The 19,292-nt window shown below is 44.6% G+C and overlaps 1 protein-coding gene across 1 annotated transcript; it reads left to right on the forward strand.

Annotated features, from left to right (window-relative positions):
- Nucleotides 1-3,011: 3,011 nt before the first annotated feature.
- syt6a (synaptotagmin VIa) lies at nucleotides 3,012-18,029 on the forward strand (the record flags this gene model as incomplete). The annotated part of the gene is made up of 6 exons (XM_083656638.1): nucleotides 3,012-3,202; nucleotides 5,184-5,751; nucleotides 11,665-11,785; nucleotides 15,709-15,880; nucleotides 16,937-17,087; nucleotides 17,958-18,029. 6 exons carry the CDS (start codon nucleotides 3,012-3,014, stop codon nucleotides 18,027-18,029), a joined length of 1,275 nt encoding a protein of 424 aa, XP_083512764.1.
- Between the last annotated feature and the right edge of the window lie 1,263 nt (nucleotides 18,030-19,292).

Genomic DNA, 19,292 nt, shown 5'->3' on the forward strand with positions numbered 1-19,292 from the left:
ACGTGTCTTCATCAGAGGTGTCACTAGATGGTGTGTGACGTGTCTTCATCAGAGGTGTCACTAGATGGTGTGTGACGTGTCTTCATCAGAGGTGTCACTAGATGGTGTGTGACGTGTCTTAAACAGCATCACACCATCTAGTGACACCTCTGATGAAGACGGAAGTATTGCCATCGAAACATGTCAGGTAGGAATGAAAACCTGTGTCTGATATAGAAGAAAATCTAACGATCACACTAAACTATGTTGGTGAAATTATCAACGAAACCATCAAAACTAGTCTGCTACTGCAAAATCGTGAGTTTTATATCATTCAGAGCGGCCTGCGTGTCCATGTGCAGTAGGGCTGCAACTAACTGTCGATTATTTTCTCGATTAATCGATTAGTTGTTTGTGGTCTATAAAATGTCAGAAGATGGTAGCAAATGACGATCAGTGTTTCCCAAAGTCCAAGATGACGCCCTCAAATGTCTTGTTTTGTCCACAACTCAAAGATAATATCAGTTTACTGTCACACAGGAGTAAAGAAACCAGAAAATATTCACATTGAAGAAGCTGGAATCAGAGAATTTAGACCTTTTCTCTACTTTTCTGTGTGGTTACTTTGCAGTTGCGATGTGAAACAAAGGGTCACTAGACCGGATCCTTCATTGGGATGGGTGCTGGATGCGGAAAAAGTAAAATAAAGTTGCAAGTATCAAGTCTGCTGCACACTCAAATGACAAAAGGCATTAGTAGCAAAAGAGTGCCAGTATAAGGGCATGTGTTGGTGTGTGTGTGTGTGTGTGTGTGTGTGTGTGTGTGTGTGTGTGTGTGTGTGTGTGTGTGTGTGTGTGTGTGTGTGTGTTTTTATTTATTTATTAGGGGCACAGTCAGGGTCTGTTTGAATTTGGCATGACAGCGGATGAAGAGTCTGCAAAGCGACAGGCCAGTCAACACTATGCTTTGCTCTGCAGAGAGCTGTGTGAAATTTCAGATGACATGAAGGGACCAGGGCCATGGTGGGACAGCTGAGAAATCCCCTTCAGGCACAAATCCTCCAGACTTGGAAATTCTGTCCACATCTTGGATAAGCCCTAATAAAAAATAAAAAAATAAAAAAATAATAATAATAATACCTAATAATAATAATAATAATAATAATAATAATAATAATAATAATAATCAATCAATCAATCAATCAATCAATCTTGTAGATATGCTGGTGTTTGCTATCCAACTTATTTCTAGCTGCCATGATGCCTGATGGGTGCTTCTTCCGCTTCCGGTGTAATTTTTACACTGTTTTAACTTGACAAAAAAACGTCTATGAGGATTTTACAGCAGAGCTGCTCTACAGCCGTGTCGTTCGGGTGCTGGGATAACGTAATGCATTGTGGGTATCGGCTACTGTGGCTAATGCTAGCGGCTAGCGTAATAGTTACTTTACATGGCAGTAAAACGCCACTGAATGACCAAATTGATTTAACTTTTAACCATTTCGAGTAACACCGTTTCCATACGGACCCCCAGCGTTGGTTAGTTGTTTATAACGTGACTATATTTATAACTTTTATAACGTACTCCAGTTTCCGGTTTATAATTCGGGTCTGCAGCCGAGTATAACAAAGGAAATGGCAAGCTGCAACAATAAGTCACGTTAAACCGGACCTTGTACCCACAATTATTTTTTAAAGTGGGGCATTCAAGAATAAGGTGGATAGAGAGAGAAGGTTGAGCCAGCTGCATTAAAGGAACAAATTGAATGTGCCTTGAAGCGGGCTCTCCAGCTCCTCCTATCTGCAGAGCGTTATCTTCGGAGGCCCAACAACAACATGCTCCTCAGCATGAGTTATTGAAGATAAATCCGGGTAATTGGGGTGCCACGTGGAAAAACCAACACTGCAGCGAAATCTTTGGAAAAATTGAATTAAATCGCTAAGTGTTGGAAAAGATTCCAATTATCAAGTGGTGAAATATAATTACTTTGAATCGAGAATAGCACGACACTGGCAAACGTCCGATCCCCACATGCAAAGCCAACAATATGTTCTCCGTGTTTTGTTTTCTCTCTCTCTCTCTCTCCATTCAGTCCCGATGAAGGCTCGCATGGTGCTTGTCAGCATTCTTGGTGCATCTCCAGGTCTTTGTACGCTGCTTGTTCCCTAGGAAGCATATTCATAATATCCGAAAATAAATGAGCCCCCCACCCCCCTATCTGTTTCTCTTCACACCATCCACCATTCATAGTAACCGCGGATCTATTCCCCATGGTCTTTTTTCCCCTATTTCAAATAGACTGTAGGCTATTGTTTGCCTTTTTGATCATTTATCAGTCTTAACGCTAATTATTTTAGCAAGTATAATGTAATTGTTACTGAGCGCGTGTGCATGCCATGCACAGACATGCATGGCATGTTCACACCACGTGTGCATATAGCGCACAAGCCTTTGAGCTGTATTTACATTCATAGGCAGACACACAGTGTAAAGCTCTGCTCATCCCGTGGCTGAAGACTAATGGAATCTTCTTTAATATTTATAAAGCACATCTCCTAGGATTACTCGTCTCCCTGTCCTCTGTCTTATATAAAAACCACTGATATAGCAGCAGCACCAGCCTATCCGAAAAATCCTGCAACCTAATTGACTGTGTTTCTCTCCCCCCTCTCTCTCCCTCTCTCTCCCCCTTGTAATCGCCATCTGTTTGTCCATATTGTGTGCGATGCTGTGTTTCTGGTCCCCGCGGCTGCCCGGCAGACGTTACTTTCGGCCTCCTGCTCGGTGTGTTTGTGGTCTGCGGCCTGGCCCTGCTGGGCCTCCTCGCCATCGCCTCCTGGAAGCTGTGCTGGGCGCCTTGGCGCAACGCGGCGCTCCTGTTCTCCTCCTCCTCCAGCCCGGCGGCAGCAGCCCCCCCCCAGACCCCACCAGAGCTCTGCTGCCCCCTCCAGCCGCCTCCGCCTCCGCCACCTCTCCGCCCGCCCAGTCCTCCCCAGCAGCAGCAGCAGCAGCAGCCACTGGTGGTGGTCACCATGGCCACGGAGAAGGCCAACAAGGACCCCGTGGGCTCCATGGGCTCCATGGGCTTCCTGGAGGCGGCGGTGAAGATCAGCCACACGTCGCCCGACATCCCCACGGACGTGCAGCTCTCCATGAGGGAGCACTTCCTGCGCCGCACGCAGCGCATGCAGAGGCAGACCACTGAGCCCGCCTCCTCCACCAGGTCAGCCATGGTGCACAAAGTCATATTTACGCATTGCTAATGCACAGTGTTGGGCAAGTTACTTTTAAAATGTAATATACTACATGATTGATTGATTGATTTTCTTTATTTAAGTGTCATGCTTCGAATGAAGCCCAGCCCACATGGGCTTACAGGACACTTTTACTGTTCATCATTTAAACAAACAATGATCAAAACATAAAACCAACAGAAAACACCCAAAATACATACAGTAAAGTTGTACAGCATGAAAACCACCACCTGAACCTACTTAAAGAGCTGTGCTTGCCTTCTATTCCAGGCCCTAGAGATAAAGTTAGCAGTCTTAAATACCTCAGTCTTAAACAACCACTCCAACTTCTGGCCATCATCTGCCCAGAAGAGCTCAGGTCTTTGCTTTTGCATTTCGTCAAATAAGGAAATCCTCAAATCATCATATAAAGTACAATAAAACATTAAATGAAAGTCATTTTCAACATCCTTTAGATCACAGACATTGCATATCCTGTTCTCTTCTGGTATAGCTGTGAACCGCCCTACTTCAATGGCAAGAGGCAGGATACCAATTCTCAGCTGAGCACATAAAGACCTCTGGTTTCTGGTTAGAAAGGAAGTGACATAGGGCTCAGGACCAAAACGCTGCTTCATCTGAACATATGATCTAAGCTTAGGTTTAGACCATATGTCGTAGTATTACTAGTTACTTTCATTTGAAAGTAATACGTTACTTTACAATATTACTGTCTGTGTAGAGTAACTACTTATTACACTACTTTTGCATTGCTTTTACCAAAACAACAGCAGCAGCAGAATGACATTGACCATCCCGAAAAATAATTTCAACCGCCTTGAAGTCAATGTAAAAAAAATCCAAAATTCTAAATGTTATTCTTTTCCTTTGTTATTGTCATCTGTAGTGGTTATTTGCATAACAAACACACAGTTTGATTAGGAAATGATTGTATCTTTTTTAAATATGCTTTGATTAATTTGTTTTTAACTCTTTTGTAACTTGAGTTACTTGACAAAGTAACTGATATAATATTACTGAAATCCTATAAGTAATATTACTGAGTTACTGCTAAAAGTCATATATTACATGTAACATATTACTTTTGTAATGAGTTACCCCCAACACTGCTAATACATGATACTGTACGATGTGTTCACTCATGTGTGCACACGTTGTAGAGATATATACACATTCATGCATACATGCATGCACAGGCAGCATTTTAAAAGACGCACGGTGCAGCCTAGAAGCTACATTAATCAGACATTAAAACATGCACGGTGCGGCCTAGAAGCTACATTAATGTGACATAAATAATAAGTGCACTGCAAACTCAAAAAGTCCAGGGACACACGTTTCTGGAAAAAAGAATATCCTTTTAGCGATCACAACGGAGGTCCAAATGTTCTATGTAGGGAATGTGCTATAATACACCAAATTGAATATATAACCAACAGATTGTGTTCCTCTCTGCCTCATGGGCATTTCTTTGCAGTTCATTATGGTCAGGCTAATTTTATGCGATGGCTTCTTCATGAGAAGTAATATAATTTAGTTGGAGGCAAAAGTACTTTGCAGGATCATTACTATCGGCGCTGTACGTTTTCAACAACTGTGACTATAAAAGAATTCAAGCAAACACAAAAACAACGCTAAGGCAATCAGTTGGATTATGTAGATAAAGAGATGTGTGCTTCTGTTCAAACCGATTTCAATAACATCATTCCAGTAGTCTGTTCTGCTTATTATAAATGTGCAGACAGTGTTGTAGTTCCTTGAGGGCATCGCTATTTTGTCCTTGGCAAAGCAATAGAATCAGCAAAGGAATCATACCAAGTAACACTGAAAACCAATTAAGATTCAAAACCGTCCGAGTTCAGCTCTTTAAACGCTGACCTCTCTTAGGTGCTGCAACTGTTCACTCATCCTTTCTCTTTCTCTTCCAACCCACCCTGACTGTCCCCACAGGCACAGTTCATTCAAAAGGCACCTGCCCAGGCAGATGCAGGTTGGCAGTCTGGACCTGGGAAACGACTATGTGTCCGACCAAGACGAGAAGCCCACCGGCGGCATCGGCCGCATCCAGCCGGAGCTCTACCAGCAGCAGAAGACCCTGGAGTCGGAGGAGTCGTCCAAGAACGGCGGCGGCAAGAACTGCGGCAGGATTAACTTTTCCCTCAAGTACGACTACGAGAACGAGGCGCTCCTCGTCAACATCCTGAGGGCCCTGGACCTGCCCGCCAAGGACCTGTGCGGCAGCTCCGACCCGTACGTCAAGGTCTACCTGCTGCCCGACCGCAAGAAGTTCCAGACGCGCGTCCACCGGAAGACGCTCAACCCCACGTTCTCGGAGAGCTTCCAGTTCCCTGTGCCTTACGACGAGCTGGCCGGCCGCAAGCTCCACATGAGCGTGTTCGACTTTGACCGCTTTTCGCGGCACGACATGATCGGGGAGGTGGTGGTGGACAACTTGTTTGAGATGTCAGACCTCTCCAGGGAGACGAACGTATGGAGGGACATCCAGTACGCCACCAGTGTAAGAATCCTTTGCTTTTAGCTTCCAGTTCAGTGTCAAATTAATGATTAAAGTCCCCATGGAATGAGCTCCTATTACTTTTACGTCCTGGAAAAGAGAGTATCTTTTATTGTGCCCTCATGCTGCATCAGTTTGAATATAAATACCAACCAATAACACCATCAAATCTTTTAACAATCCTGGCCCTCCAGACACCTCCCCTCAAATAAAACCTCTTCTCTTTCTCTCCCTGACTCATATTCCATTGGTTCAGACTTTTGAATGATCCATTATGTCCAGAGCAATTTAGAGAGAGAGTGGCGTCAGCGGAGGACCAACATGCGAGACTCATTAGCCAATGAACAGCCAGGAAGGGGTCTGGTGCTACTTTTGAATGCTAACATAAAGCTGATAATGTACAATTTGATTAAATGAAAAAATCTAAGTACAACACAAACCGTCCATTTTGCTGCAACTCGACAGCGCTGCTTAATCCTGGAACTCTTGAGAGTTAAAAAAACGGGTCCATTGGAGTGAATGGAGATGTTGCGACTCTTCTACACGGCTCTGGTCAAATCAAGGAAGTAAAGATGACATTTCATGGAGTCTTTAATCGAGATTGTATACTGTGATTATAAGTTATTACCAATTTCACATAGGGCGTCTATTTCAGAGCTATCGGCTATATCACTAACTATTCTTTTCACTTTCATTACTATAAATGTGTCAAACACCAAGTAGGCTATGCAGAACCAGATACCTACCTAGCTGTGTATAATATTCTGGCAATAATAAAACACACAACTTAAAATGCATAAAGGGACCTGCAGTCACAAAATGCACATTTAATACCTCAAGCACAAAATGAGACTACTTACTAATGGCTTACTCAAGCAACCGTGTTTCTTAGCTTGACTACATATTGATGATGTCCAGGGGCCAGTTTGGTGAACTAAGTGTTCCTTGTCTCTCTGGCAACACTTGAGTCTCCTCAGGAGCCTTCATCGCTTTAACATCTCCTCAGAGCACTTAAGCTTGACAACACTTCCTCGTTCCTCCCACACCACCTCCTTCCCCTTTTCCCCTCCAATTGTTGAACTTCAGCGTCTTGTTCAATAATCTCGAGGTTATTGCTTACGAGGCAGAAACAGGCCTTCGCCTTGGCACGCAACCTTTATTGAACCGTCCAACGATTTTACGACAAAACTCGTTACCCACCTTCAATTCGGAATTGCTCGAATAAACAAATGCACAGGAGGTGGAAGGCCACACTAAGATACACATGAAGTGGCATAATTATAATATTAGTCTTTGGACTGTATAAAGAGATGCTGCTGCCCACAATGTACAGTACACACTGCTTAAGTGGAAGAGCAGCAGCAACCGAGCAGACGAAAAAGGCGGAGGAGAAGCCCCGGCTTGCTTTCCTCCCGATCATAGATCACGGAGAGATATTCATCAATAACACCAACCTGCAGGCATTAGTGAGGTAAAGAGCCTAGAGGGGGGTGAGGGAATTTATTGACTTCAGGCACTTTCTCAGGCATGTTCGATCTACCTGGACAATTTTGGGGAGGGTTTTTAAATAATCAGTGGCAGGTATGACACATTGTCCATCAGCTGTGGAATTGACTGAAAGCCAAGAGGTTCTTCTTTATAAGAAGAGATGCTACAAGGTGTTTAAGTAATAAATGATACTATATTTAGGATAATGTGGGACTTTTTAAATGGCTATTGGAATTGAAATGGAATTAAGTTTTTTTTATATGAGACTTTTTGCTCTGCTCTCACATTGTGGCTGAACGTCCACACCCTTCAAACAAAATCCTCCTCCGATCCACAGCAGGCCAAGCTCAATCATGGAGGTATGTGGAGACGTTAAGACTCCAGCACTCAGAAGCTTTGGGATTTGCCCCCTCCCGCGCTAAAGTAATACTGCTTCTGAGATGAGGCATGAAGACCTCTCATGGGACAGATAGCAGAACTCTCATTAGTACTTATCTTGCATACTTGTGATTTTTCTTATTAGTATTTCTCTGTGAGTTTCTCTGCTCACCTCTTAACTCGAAACCCGCTCATGCTACACATACTGCTCTTCTATCAAAATGTGCAGAATTTTTGGGAGGTATGTGCAAATTCATACTCAGTAGAGTGCATGCCTCTGCCATCTGATGATAAGCCACGCCCACAGTCATGCCCCCTTTTGCCCAGTGGGCGTGGAAAGTTAATCAGTTCTTCTTTGGTCCATGATGACCAACCTTTCTACAAAGTTTCGTGGTGTTGCGTGAATCCTTTTGGAAGTTATTCTGCACCTTTTTGTGATTGGCCATGGCCACGACCCATTTTGGCCAGTGGGCGTGGTTAATCAGCTCTAAGTTGGCCCATGACCTCTGACCTGCTTTTCTACAAGGTTTCATACAAATCCACTCTTAACCTTTTTTGAGACACTACTGTATGAGAGACAGATAAACAGGAGCGAAAACATGACCTGCAGCAAAATCAGTTGACGGAGGTAATTAATTATTAATTAATTTAATTGGTTATCGCAGATTTTGAGGATTTTTTAAAAACCTCTGTCATGTATTTCCTCCTACAATTTTAATGCCACAAAGACAGTCCATATGTCAAACCATGCAGGATTCTTTGTAGATGTGTGCTATAACTAAAATAATTTATGATACTAATTAATTCCTTACACTTTTTTTTTGCATTATCGATTATTATATAAAATTCCATAGACATCCGTTGTATTTATAACTCAGCCAGTGTATAGGCTGTACACTAGAAACTCCAATTCAAATTTCAAAATGCTCAGTAGGGCTGTACTGTACTGATCAACCATTCATACGCTCATAATGATGTCATGTATAGTTTATGAGTTACATGGCTGTCTAATGGCCTTCCATCCGCTACCGTGATATTTATAACTCGGCCACTGTATTTATATCGTCGAAACTCCTTTCAAATTCCAAAATGGTCACGACCACGTCGGTATTTAATTCCACTAACTCAGGGGGAAATCATAGAGAGGACTGTCCTCCTCCACCAGCGAGATCGAGGCAAACAAAGTCGATGATTCAGAGGAATTAAAGGTTATTTTCTGATCGTTTCACAGCGGTTACCTTCAAATAGACCTTTCACCCACGCCTCCGCTAAACCCTGTAGGGAGGTGGTGTCTCCAGGTTGTTGTTTTTTTGAATGCATGTCTGCTCTGCATGTGTGTCATCAGACACACCCACGGCCCAGCGTGCCTGCAGTGCACACACACAGCAGAGAGAGGGAGAACTGAATCACATAACAGGGAGGAGGGGGGGAACACATTCTGGGTTGGACATGCTTCGACATGGGTGTGAGCAGTACCAGAGTGAAATTGGATGGGTGGTTTAGGGTAGGTGTAGGACAGTGATACTCAACTTGCGGCCCGCGGGCCGATGGAATTGCAAGAAGAAAAAAAAATCATTTTTTACAGTGCACTTGAACGCAACATGCAAGATACCCGCTGAATAAGTGTCCAAATGTTCATGTCATTCTGGCAAAAATACTCCACTTCTGTTACAGCATTTCAGTCTGGAATATGGAATATCTTTAAATAATCTATGATTTAGCTGCTTTATTGTCAAATACCGCCGTCTGCTTGCTACCCAGGCACTTATGTATGTACTTAACCTAACTAACTTAACCTAACTAACTATCCGGTGTGCACAACATTGTCAGACTAAACTCCGGCTGACACCCCAAAAACCTACAATCTGCCACAGAAAAATGTATATTGTTTGTTTATTAACTGGCCCCTGGCCTTCTATCATTTCACGAAAGTGGCCCCCAGGCAAAGCAAGTGGAGTATCCTTGGTGTAAGACCATTTTCCATGCTGAAAACAGTTAGCCATGTTGTTGAGCTACTACCCCCAAAACATTGCCTTAAGTGCCATAAGGCTGAATGGCCACACGAGGGCCCGTGGGCAACATGATTTCCCTTGGCTCAAAGGAGTTGGATGTTGGATGTGCTATCTAAACATCGTGAAAGCATCGAAACACACAGCAACGATCCACACAATCCATATGAGAAAAGCAAGTGTTTGGACGTCCATAACTTTGTGGCATCACAAAGGTTTGCTAATTATAATTTTTGTAAGAAATAATAGACTAACATAGTGTTTTTACCACGGCGTGGGGCAGAGCCAGCCGTGGTCATCAAAGGCTTACAGGGAGGGGCTAAGCCCAGGACGTGAAGGGGCCCAAGGCTCAGAGAGGAAAAAAGAAATAAATAAAATAAATCAGGGGAAAAGATATGCCTCGCTGCGTGTGCATGCATGTAACCAAATTAATGTGAGTCCTCTTGAGTCCCGACTGGTAGCGAGTAGGTTGGTTAAACTTACTCCCCCAGTATGTAAATGCACGTTAATTAGCTCCACTCTCTTGGTGCAGTGGTTAGCATGTCCGTCCCGGAAGCCAAAGGTCGGCAGTTCGAATCCACCCCTGGGCAAGCCCTTAACACAACGCCGTTACACGCACACACTCGCACACACTCACGTATGCGTGCGTTATGTGTGTGAGAGATGGATATTGGCCTACAGTGAGCCTGTACTGAATGTCCAATCAATGTGGAGAGCATCAAAACAAACTAATGTCTTTTCACAGATCTGATGGTTGTATAGTTGGTTGCCACTCCCAGTGGTCTTCTTTAGCAAGATGTGTCTTTAAGCTTTTTGGGTGTTGTTTTCTTTATCTGCTTTAGCTTTTCCAACTTTTTGTACACAGATATGGTGGTAATAATGATCCAAAATTATGTGTTTTTTAATTGAAAAACATGACATTTTCATGGGGAGAGAACCCAAATACAGTACGTGCACCTGTCTTCCACAAACGGAAAACACACCACTGCTATGCTATGCTATGCTACCGTTCCATAGCATGTATGTAGATTAAACGTGGCTGATGTTTGGCGGGGCAATAGTTAAGTCATGAGGATGTCGGTGTCACGATGATGTCGATGTGTAATTGAAAAAGTCGTAAGGGGGTGGGGCCTTTGAAAAAGTCGTAGCCCCGGGGCCCATCATGGCCTTGCCTGTCCACTGCCTGCTCTGCCTGCTCTGCCGTCTCTGCGGTGTCTCATATTTCACTTTTTACACGGTTGGCCAGGCGGAGCAGAGGGCTCGTTAATAGTAATGAGCCTTAAAGACACAGCGACAGAAACAGCCTGTTCTTGGCGAGGCCCAGAGAGACGCTGGTGTAAAAATGGATTGAGAGTGACAGCTTTTAATGGCCCTCAAGACATAAAATAAGACACTGGGAAATGTAGAAAATGGGACCTTTGAAGCAACGATTATTTCCAAATGTCAAAATCACAAAAAACGCCAACATAATTCAGATGAATTGGCATGAAGCCACATTCACACCTCGTCATTTTCTTTTCACTAGTTTAGATTTACTGTGCCAGGCAGGTGCCATTCATAATTCAGCACTAACATCGAACATGTACAGAGTGCTGAAAATCCTCTCCATTTTAGAGTATCTCTGGTTTACTCATCTCCATTGTGAAAAATGTGACTTTATTTCTGTCACTTACAGGCCACCGTAAGCTATGACAGACATGCAAATGTTGTTGCAATTATTTGGATTGGATGTCAACAAAAGTCATCAATACAAGTCATACGTAATGTCCCTTTATAACAGAAGGGTTCAGAGGCCATGATGACCCTGGAGAGCTGGGCTTTCTTCCTTTAGACAAATGTCACCTTGAGAACCTCAACATTGAGGATCTGATTTGTTAGATTTAGATGCTCTGTCCCTATCTGTATGTCTGACATACGCTTTCAGCAGGATCAAAATATGACACATTTGATCCCAGAAACAGCGAATCATATGTGAAAAGGATGATGTGTCTCTGTGTGTGTGTGTGTGTGTGTGTGTGTGTGTGTGTCTCTGCTCCCGCAGGAGAGCGTGGACCTCGGGGAGCTCATGTTCTCACTATGCTACCTGCCCACCGCAGGCAGGCTTACACTCACTGTCATCAAGTGCAGGAACCTCAAGGCCATGGACATCACTGGATACTCAGGTGGCGTGCGTGTGTGTGTGTGTGTGTGTGTGTGTGTGTGTGTGTGTGTGTGTGTGTGTGCGTGCCTGCGCGCGCGTGTGTGTGTGTGTATGTGTGTGTGTGTGCGTGCCTGCGCGCGCGTGTGTGTGTGTGTATGTGTGTGTGTGTCAGTGTTGGGGGTAACTCATTACAAAAGTAACATATTACATGTAATATATTACTTTTAGCAGTAACTCAGTAATATAACTTATTACTTATAGGATTTTAGTAATATTATACCAGTTAAAGTCGAGGTGAACCCGTTCGTCACGTGCATCTGAGTCCGTTTCAGACTGAAAACAAATTGAGAGGCGGACCATATTCGTGTCGATGATTTGATTTGACAATTCTGAGCCTGAGGACTGGCTTTGGCATTGGCCAATCCTGGCGTGTTCCACCCCCAAATCCGGGTGGGATTCAGCGTGTTGTCGTGCTACGCGAGTGGGATCCACGGAGTACCAGGCAGCCACCGGCTTCGTGCAGAACGAGCGGACAATCCGATGCATGGGTGCTGCCCGCCCGCCTGGAATCTCCGAGACGACCCCTGACAGCCAGGGAGGCTGTCAGGCTCGGAGGCGCGCGCCATTATCGTTATAAATGTAAATAATATTCCTGGAATGCGTGTTTTAACGAGCCAGTTACATTTCTTTGCATTCTTAGAAATTACCGTTTGATTTAGTTTGCATAATTGCTCAAGTTAGTAGTTAGTTTATGGGCTAGAAACTCTGCCAGATGACAGGCACTAGGCATCATTTTCCCCTTCATTTGGAAAAGAAAATGATCCTGAAATGAACATTTGATTGACAGCTGCATGTCGTGACATGATTGGTTGAAATGGGGTAGAAATTTGATAGTACTAGGTGACGTCAGCAAACTGTAAATTACTCAAGATTCAAGATTCAAGATTCAAGATTTTTATTGTCACTCCATGGTACAAGTACCACGTGTGAAATTCTTGTGCAGTGGACTCCGTTTACGACATAGTACAAATAGGCAACAGCAATAAGTAATAGGCAATAAGAAATAGGCATCAATAAGCAATAAGACAGCAATAAGGCAATAAGAAATAGGCATCTTATAAGCAATAAGACAAGTCGGTGGCTTATACGACAGTGGCATATTCATTGCACATAGGTGCACATGTCATGTGCATACGTTAGACGTGTTCAGACATTCCAAATTCGACGTTTTATACATACATGTGCAAATAGCATGTACCTTATTAAACATACACTTAAATTTACAATTAAACGTTAGGCACCTTATTAAACATACACTTAAATTTACAATTAAACGTTAGGCATCCGTAATAGTAGCAGCTGCAGTACGGTACTGCGGTACGACTACTGCACTATTTGTGCATATTTAGGAGTCTCGTGGCCTGCGGGAAGAAACTGTTCCTCAAGCGATTTGTGCGTGTTTTTGGAACCCTGTATCTCCTCCCTGAGGGTAGCCGGGAGAACAGGCTGTTGTGGGGATGGTTTGTGTCTTTGATGATCTTCAGGGACCTCCTGAGGCACCGCTGGTTATACAGTTCGTGCAGTTCTGGCAACTCGTCTCCTGTTACGTGCTGGGCCGCGCGCCTCACCCTCCGTAGCGCCCTGCGGTCCATGGTGGTACAGTTCCCGTACCAGGCGGTGAAGCAGCCAGTCAGCAGGCTTTCAATGGTGCCTCTGTAGAAGTCCCTGAGGATTTCTTTCCTTAGCCCAAACTTCTTCAGTTATCAATGAAATCTTGAAAAATTTACTTTTGATGTGAAAAAGAAATTAGATTTTTGTGATTTGTTTTGCATACATTATTAAATAGGTGCACTGCATACCCAGGTATTTGAACTAAAAGAAAAGAAAAGTCATTTTTGGGTTCAGCTCAACTTTAAAGTAACTCAAGTTACAAATTGATTTTTTTTTTTTTTAATCAAAGCACATATTTAAAAAAGATACAATCATTTCCTAATCAAACTGTGTGTTTTTATGCAAATAACCACTATAGATGACAATAACAAAGGAAAAGAATAACATTTTGAATTTTGGATTGTTTACACTGACTTCATGGCGGTTGAAATTATTTTCCGGGATGGTTCCGGGGCGGCGATGTCATTCTGCTGCTGCTGTTGTTTTGGTGAAAGTAATGCAAAACTAGTGGCATAACTAACGAGTTACTCTACACCTCTACACAGACAGTAATATTGTAAAGTAACTTATTACTTTCAAATGAAAGTAACTAGTAATATGTACGTAGTATATTACATTTTGAAAGTAACTTGCCCAACACTGGTGTGCGTGTGTGTGTGTGTGTGTGTGTGTGTGTGTGTGTGCACGTGCGCGTGCGTGCGTGTGTGTGCGTGCGCGTGTGTGTGTGTGTGTGTGTGTGTGTGTGTGTGTGTGTGAATGTCAAAGTGTACCTTGCTGCGTGCCTGACATTGTGCAGTGTCTCTATATATGTCTCTATAGCGAGCTCAAATTGAATGAGCCCCCTTTTGAATATCCAATTCTAAACATGTCAGATGGAATGAGCAAACAGCGGAAAGCCGCGGCTCCACCGCTGTGTTGTGTTGATTTCAGCAGTTATTAATATTCAACACTTGCAGTATTAAGACATTGTCAGCAAATAGTTTTAGACCAGACTGTTTATTTTAATAGTGTTGTTCCACGTGTCTATAATAGTGACATTTATTGTGCATTAGAAGCCAAGGTTCAGGTGTAAGTCAGAGTGTGACAATGTTTACCCCCCCGTGTTTAATGACATTTCACAGTTTTAATGAGTCACAGTTTTAATGTGAGTCACAATTTTAATCCCCTGAGTGTTGGGGGGGAGGGGTTTAGGTGTCTGCCTATTATTTCAATCTGTGCATCATAAACAGTGTTGGTCAGTAACTTAGTTACAGTAACTTAGTTACTGTAATTGTATTACTTTCCCCCAGTCACGAGTAATGTAAGGGATTACATTTTCCAAAAAAGTAATTATATTACACTTACTAATCCAAGTAACTGCAAGTGCAACTGCATTACATTTTCAGCGCTGGCACAGTGCCAAAAAAAAACGTGTGAAGATAGATAGGTCTGGCTTTATGAGACTAACTGTGTTGTCAGAACATGATCAGGTTTTTGTCCTGGGTAGGCAAAATAAAAAGTATGTATTTTGGCTGATTGTTAACTCCTGTAAGGTTAATTAAAAAACAGGTTGTACGTCACTTTTACAGAAGGAGGTGGGTAGCGAAAGTAATATAGTAAAATAACGAGTAACTAATTACTTTTGACACCAAGTAATAAGTAAAGTAATTGTGTTACTTTTTAAAGGAGTAATCAGTAATATGTAACTAATTACACCTTCTGAGTAACTTGCCCGACACTGAACATAAAGCATAGCTATATCAAATTGTGCCGTCCTGCATATTGGGTTGCAAAAGCAGGCACTCTCATGATTTGTTGTGCGTTATGGATTTAGGAGAACGGCTTACATCTGACTAAAACGTCCCCATAATGGACCATACCACTGACGGGGGAAGATTGGAATCAGCATTCGCCAAGGAGCTTTCTCAATTATGCCATTTAAGCTCACTATCAATGGCCGCCCACCCTCTTTTTACAGGAGGTGTTGACTCATCCTCTCTTATGCATAATTACTGTTGCCAGGCATTCCCAGGCTTCAGAGGGAAACTGGGACAGACATATTGACTACTGGCTACACCTTAATGGATGCCTTTCAAACGCTTTCTAAAGTTCAGGCAAACATTGTGAACGCTGTGTTCTGATCTGCATACTAATCTCATCATAAATGAGATGGATTTTTAGAGAGAGTGGCCAAACGTTCTGTCATTTAATTACTGGAAAACATACTCAGTTCCTATTTAGGTGAAAGTCATTTCATTCGTCGTTTTTCCCCTTCTCTCTTTCTCCCCCGAGCAGATCCTTACGTCAAAGTGTCGCTCATATGCGACGGGCGACGTTTGAAAAAGAAGAAGACGACCATCAAAAAGAACACTCTGAATCCAACCTACAATGAAGCCATCATCTTCGACATCCCTCCAGACAGTATGGACCATGTCAGCCTGCACATCTCGGTCATGGACTACGATTTGTACGTATAGAACCAACCCCTTCATCTATGATATTTAGCGTCGCATCTGGGTAGGGCGACAGCAGACGGGTCGGGGCGACAACGAACAAAAATTGAAAATGAGTTTTGGGGGGTGTCCGGGTGATGGTGCGGTAGATTCCAACATGAGGGTGGCAGGTTCGAGCCCCCGCGTTACCTCCGGCTTGGTCGGGCGTGTCCATACAGGTGTAACGGCGTCGTGTAGGTGACACTTGCAGCAACCCATGTCAAGGGCTTGTCCAGGGGTGGGTACGAACCGCCGACCTTCGGCTAGGGAGTCCGACATGTTAACCGCAACACCAAGAGAGCTAGCTCCCTTTGGGGGAGCTGATTAACATGCCTTTATACTGGGGAGTGAGTTTAACCAATCCACTCACGAGGGATCCGCGCCGATTCACCTCGGTTACACAGGCACAATTGGCCGTGTCTCTGGGTGGGAAGCCGGGTTAAGGCTGTGTGTCCTGGTCGCTGCACTAGCGCCTCCTCTGGTCGGTCGGGGCGCCCGTGGGGGTGGAGCGATGACCGGGACAGCTTGGCAGGGGGAATTGGCCAAATATTATTAGCATATTATTAAATCAAATCAAATCAAATTCAACGCTGCAGTCAGCTGGCACAATGAGAACATAAATAGCATAAATGTCTGTTTTGCTTTAGTCTACGAGAGGAGGGAAGGCTCTCTGAACACTCGCTCACCCCCCCCCCCCCCCCCACCTTTGGTCTGGGCCAGTCTGTGTTGTGCTTTCATTTACACTTCAGACATTGCTTTGATGGCCTTGCAACTATTGAGATGAGTCAATGCTATATTGCCACAGCTGTGCAGCAGCGTCTCTGTGCGCTCCGGCAGCAGCAGCAGCAGCAGCAGGCTTTGTGAGACTCTTCAGAACCCTATCTGCTTTGATCATATAATGCCCCCCACCCCCCCACCCCCTCCTCTGCAATTAGAAACGACAATGGGCGGGACGCCATGTCATGTCATGTCATGTCAAGTCATGTCAAGTCACGTGACATTCACATGTGTGTGTGTGCGTGTCCCCACAGGGTAGGTCATAACGAGATCATCGGCGTCATGCGTGTCGGCTGCAACGCCGAGGGACTCGGCAGGGACCACTGGAACGAAATGCTGGCGTATCCGCGCAAGCCCATTGCACACTGGCACCACCTGCTGGAGCCCAAGAAGTCTGAGAAAGAGGTATGTTAACTGCTCCTCCCACTTTGGAACTCTCACCAAAGGAACCTATAAATGAAGGAAGAGTCAATACATCATACTAATGTTCTATGGGGCCAGTTCTGTTGAAGCCTATGGGGGAGATGCATGGAGAAGCGCGATAAAACCCAACATGTCAACGTCGTATGACCTTTGACCTTCTACCAGATGAAAGCGCACATTTCAGAGAATAAGCTAGTGTCTTTTTTTTGGCATGTTTTTTTAGCGGGGGGGGGTTCAACCCCAGGGGAGCATGGGGAGAACATGCAAACTCTGCACAGAAAGGCCCTTTTGACGACCCCACCTGGGCAGTATAGGCACTGAGGACATGGGGATGGGGACACGCCCTCAGCGTCCCAGGCGGGAATCGAACCCAGGACCTTCTTGCTGAGAGGCGCCACCGTGTGACTGATTTTCTTCCTAACGTGCACATTTGTTTACTTGTTGTGGGTCTGCAAATAGTTCATTCGACTCACCATGTAAAGTACGCTGTAATCATGTTTGGTGCTATTTGGAGACCAACAATAACTAAACGAATGCACACATAAGGGAAAAAATCAGTCGGTAGCCTATACTCTGAAGTGTGTTCTTTCATTTGGAATACCGGTAGGCATTTCTTCATCAAAGCTCATACAATATGTTGGGTTTTAGTGTGCTTCTCCCACAGGCTTCAATAGAACTGGCTCCAAAGTCTGGCCCAATAGCACATTGGTATGATCTAATGTTTCTTCCTTCTTTATAGGTTTCTTGGAACTCACTGGGATGTAAAAAGGGTTCTTCAGGACATTTTTTCTCTGGCGCGGCGCGGTGTTAGCATGCGCTAACATCCTGTGTCCTTGTCTGTGTGCGCTGCAGTGGAAAGCCAGGACTGCCAGCTTTGACAGCCAAGGCTCCTGCCCCTCTCCCAGGCCCCCTGCTAGTCCCTGAGCAGAACCACCCCGTGACCCAGCCAGCCCAGAAGGGGGTTTCCTGCCTCCTACCGATCCACTTCCTGTCCGTCTGCCTGAGGTGAAACACAACCCCACTGTCTCTCTCTCTCTCTCCCCCCACCCTCCGCACCACTTCGTCAAGTCTAGCCGCAGAGCACTCCCCCCCCCCCCCCCCCCCCGAACTGATCTAGGATCACGTCGAGCTAAGTTGTGCGAAAAACAACAACGGTCTTTTTCGGGGGAGGTCAGCGCCAAGTTACGTTTCGCTGATTTGGACCGATGTGATGATACCCCAGAGCTTTCTCCCACGGTGTCGTCAAAAAGAGACGGGCTTTTCTTCCGGGGGCAGAGCGGACCGGTCCCAGTCTGCAGACATTTGATACCGAGCTTAACTCTGTCCAGATTGTGATCCCGGCGGCGGCCCGCGCGCACGCAGGAGGTCCTTCCGCACGCCGCAAGTTTCCACTTTGAGGCTCTTTGATGATGCCGGCTGCGCTCGGACAGGAAGTCGGACAGGAAGTCCTCTGTGGAAGTGTCACAGAGGGAAGCTGAGGACGCGGACAGAAAATACGAGCATCTTAAACTGGGATCTGAAGCAAGTTTTTACAGTGCCACGTTAGCATAATGATATTGTACTGTATCACTTTGGCACTATTAGGTGCGAAGCCGCTCCATCAAACATTATTGTTTTGTGACTAACAAAACTGACGAGGGCGGCGAATGAATTTGCGGAGCTCCCCCGCTGAGTTTTACGGGCAGATTTGTCAGTAAAAAATAAGTAATTACCTGGTCTCCAGCTTAGCAGAGAGAGAGGCTGGATCAGGCTGAGGCTAAAGTATACTCCACTTGGCTAAGTGCAGCAGCAGCAACCGCTCTATGATGTGTCCTCACACGAGCAGCCAACAAAATAACGACAACATGTTGAGCATTTGGCGGTTGAGCAGGAAAACAACTGGGACAGGCTCAACTGTCAAAAAAGTCAAGTTTCTTGTCACTATAAGGGCAAATTGGCTACATTGTAGTTTCTTTTCTTCACATTCTCTATTTCACTACAGGAAGTAGAATCATAAAAGTAACGGAGGCACTGCGAACCGAGACTGTTGGACGCAACTTCGCCAAAACCAATCGCAAAACATTGCAAAATTTCAAACATGACAATGAAAACACAAGCCGCTGTGCCGTGGTCGTCAGAGGCAGAAATAACATATTGTCAAGGGGAGCTCGGGAGGTTTCTGTCAACAGGGAATTTGCAAGCAGACTT

Source organism: Poromitra crassiceps (genome assembly GCF_964638095.1).
Source record: "Poromitra crassiceps genome assembly, chromosome: 20".
Taxonomy (NCBI): Eukaryota; Metazoa; Chordata; class Actinopteri; order Beryciformes; family Melamphaidae; genus Poromitra; species Poromitra crassiceps.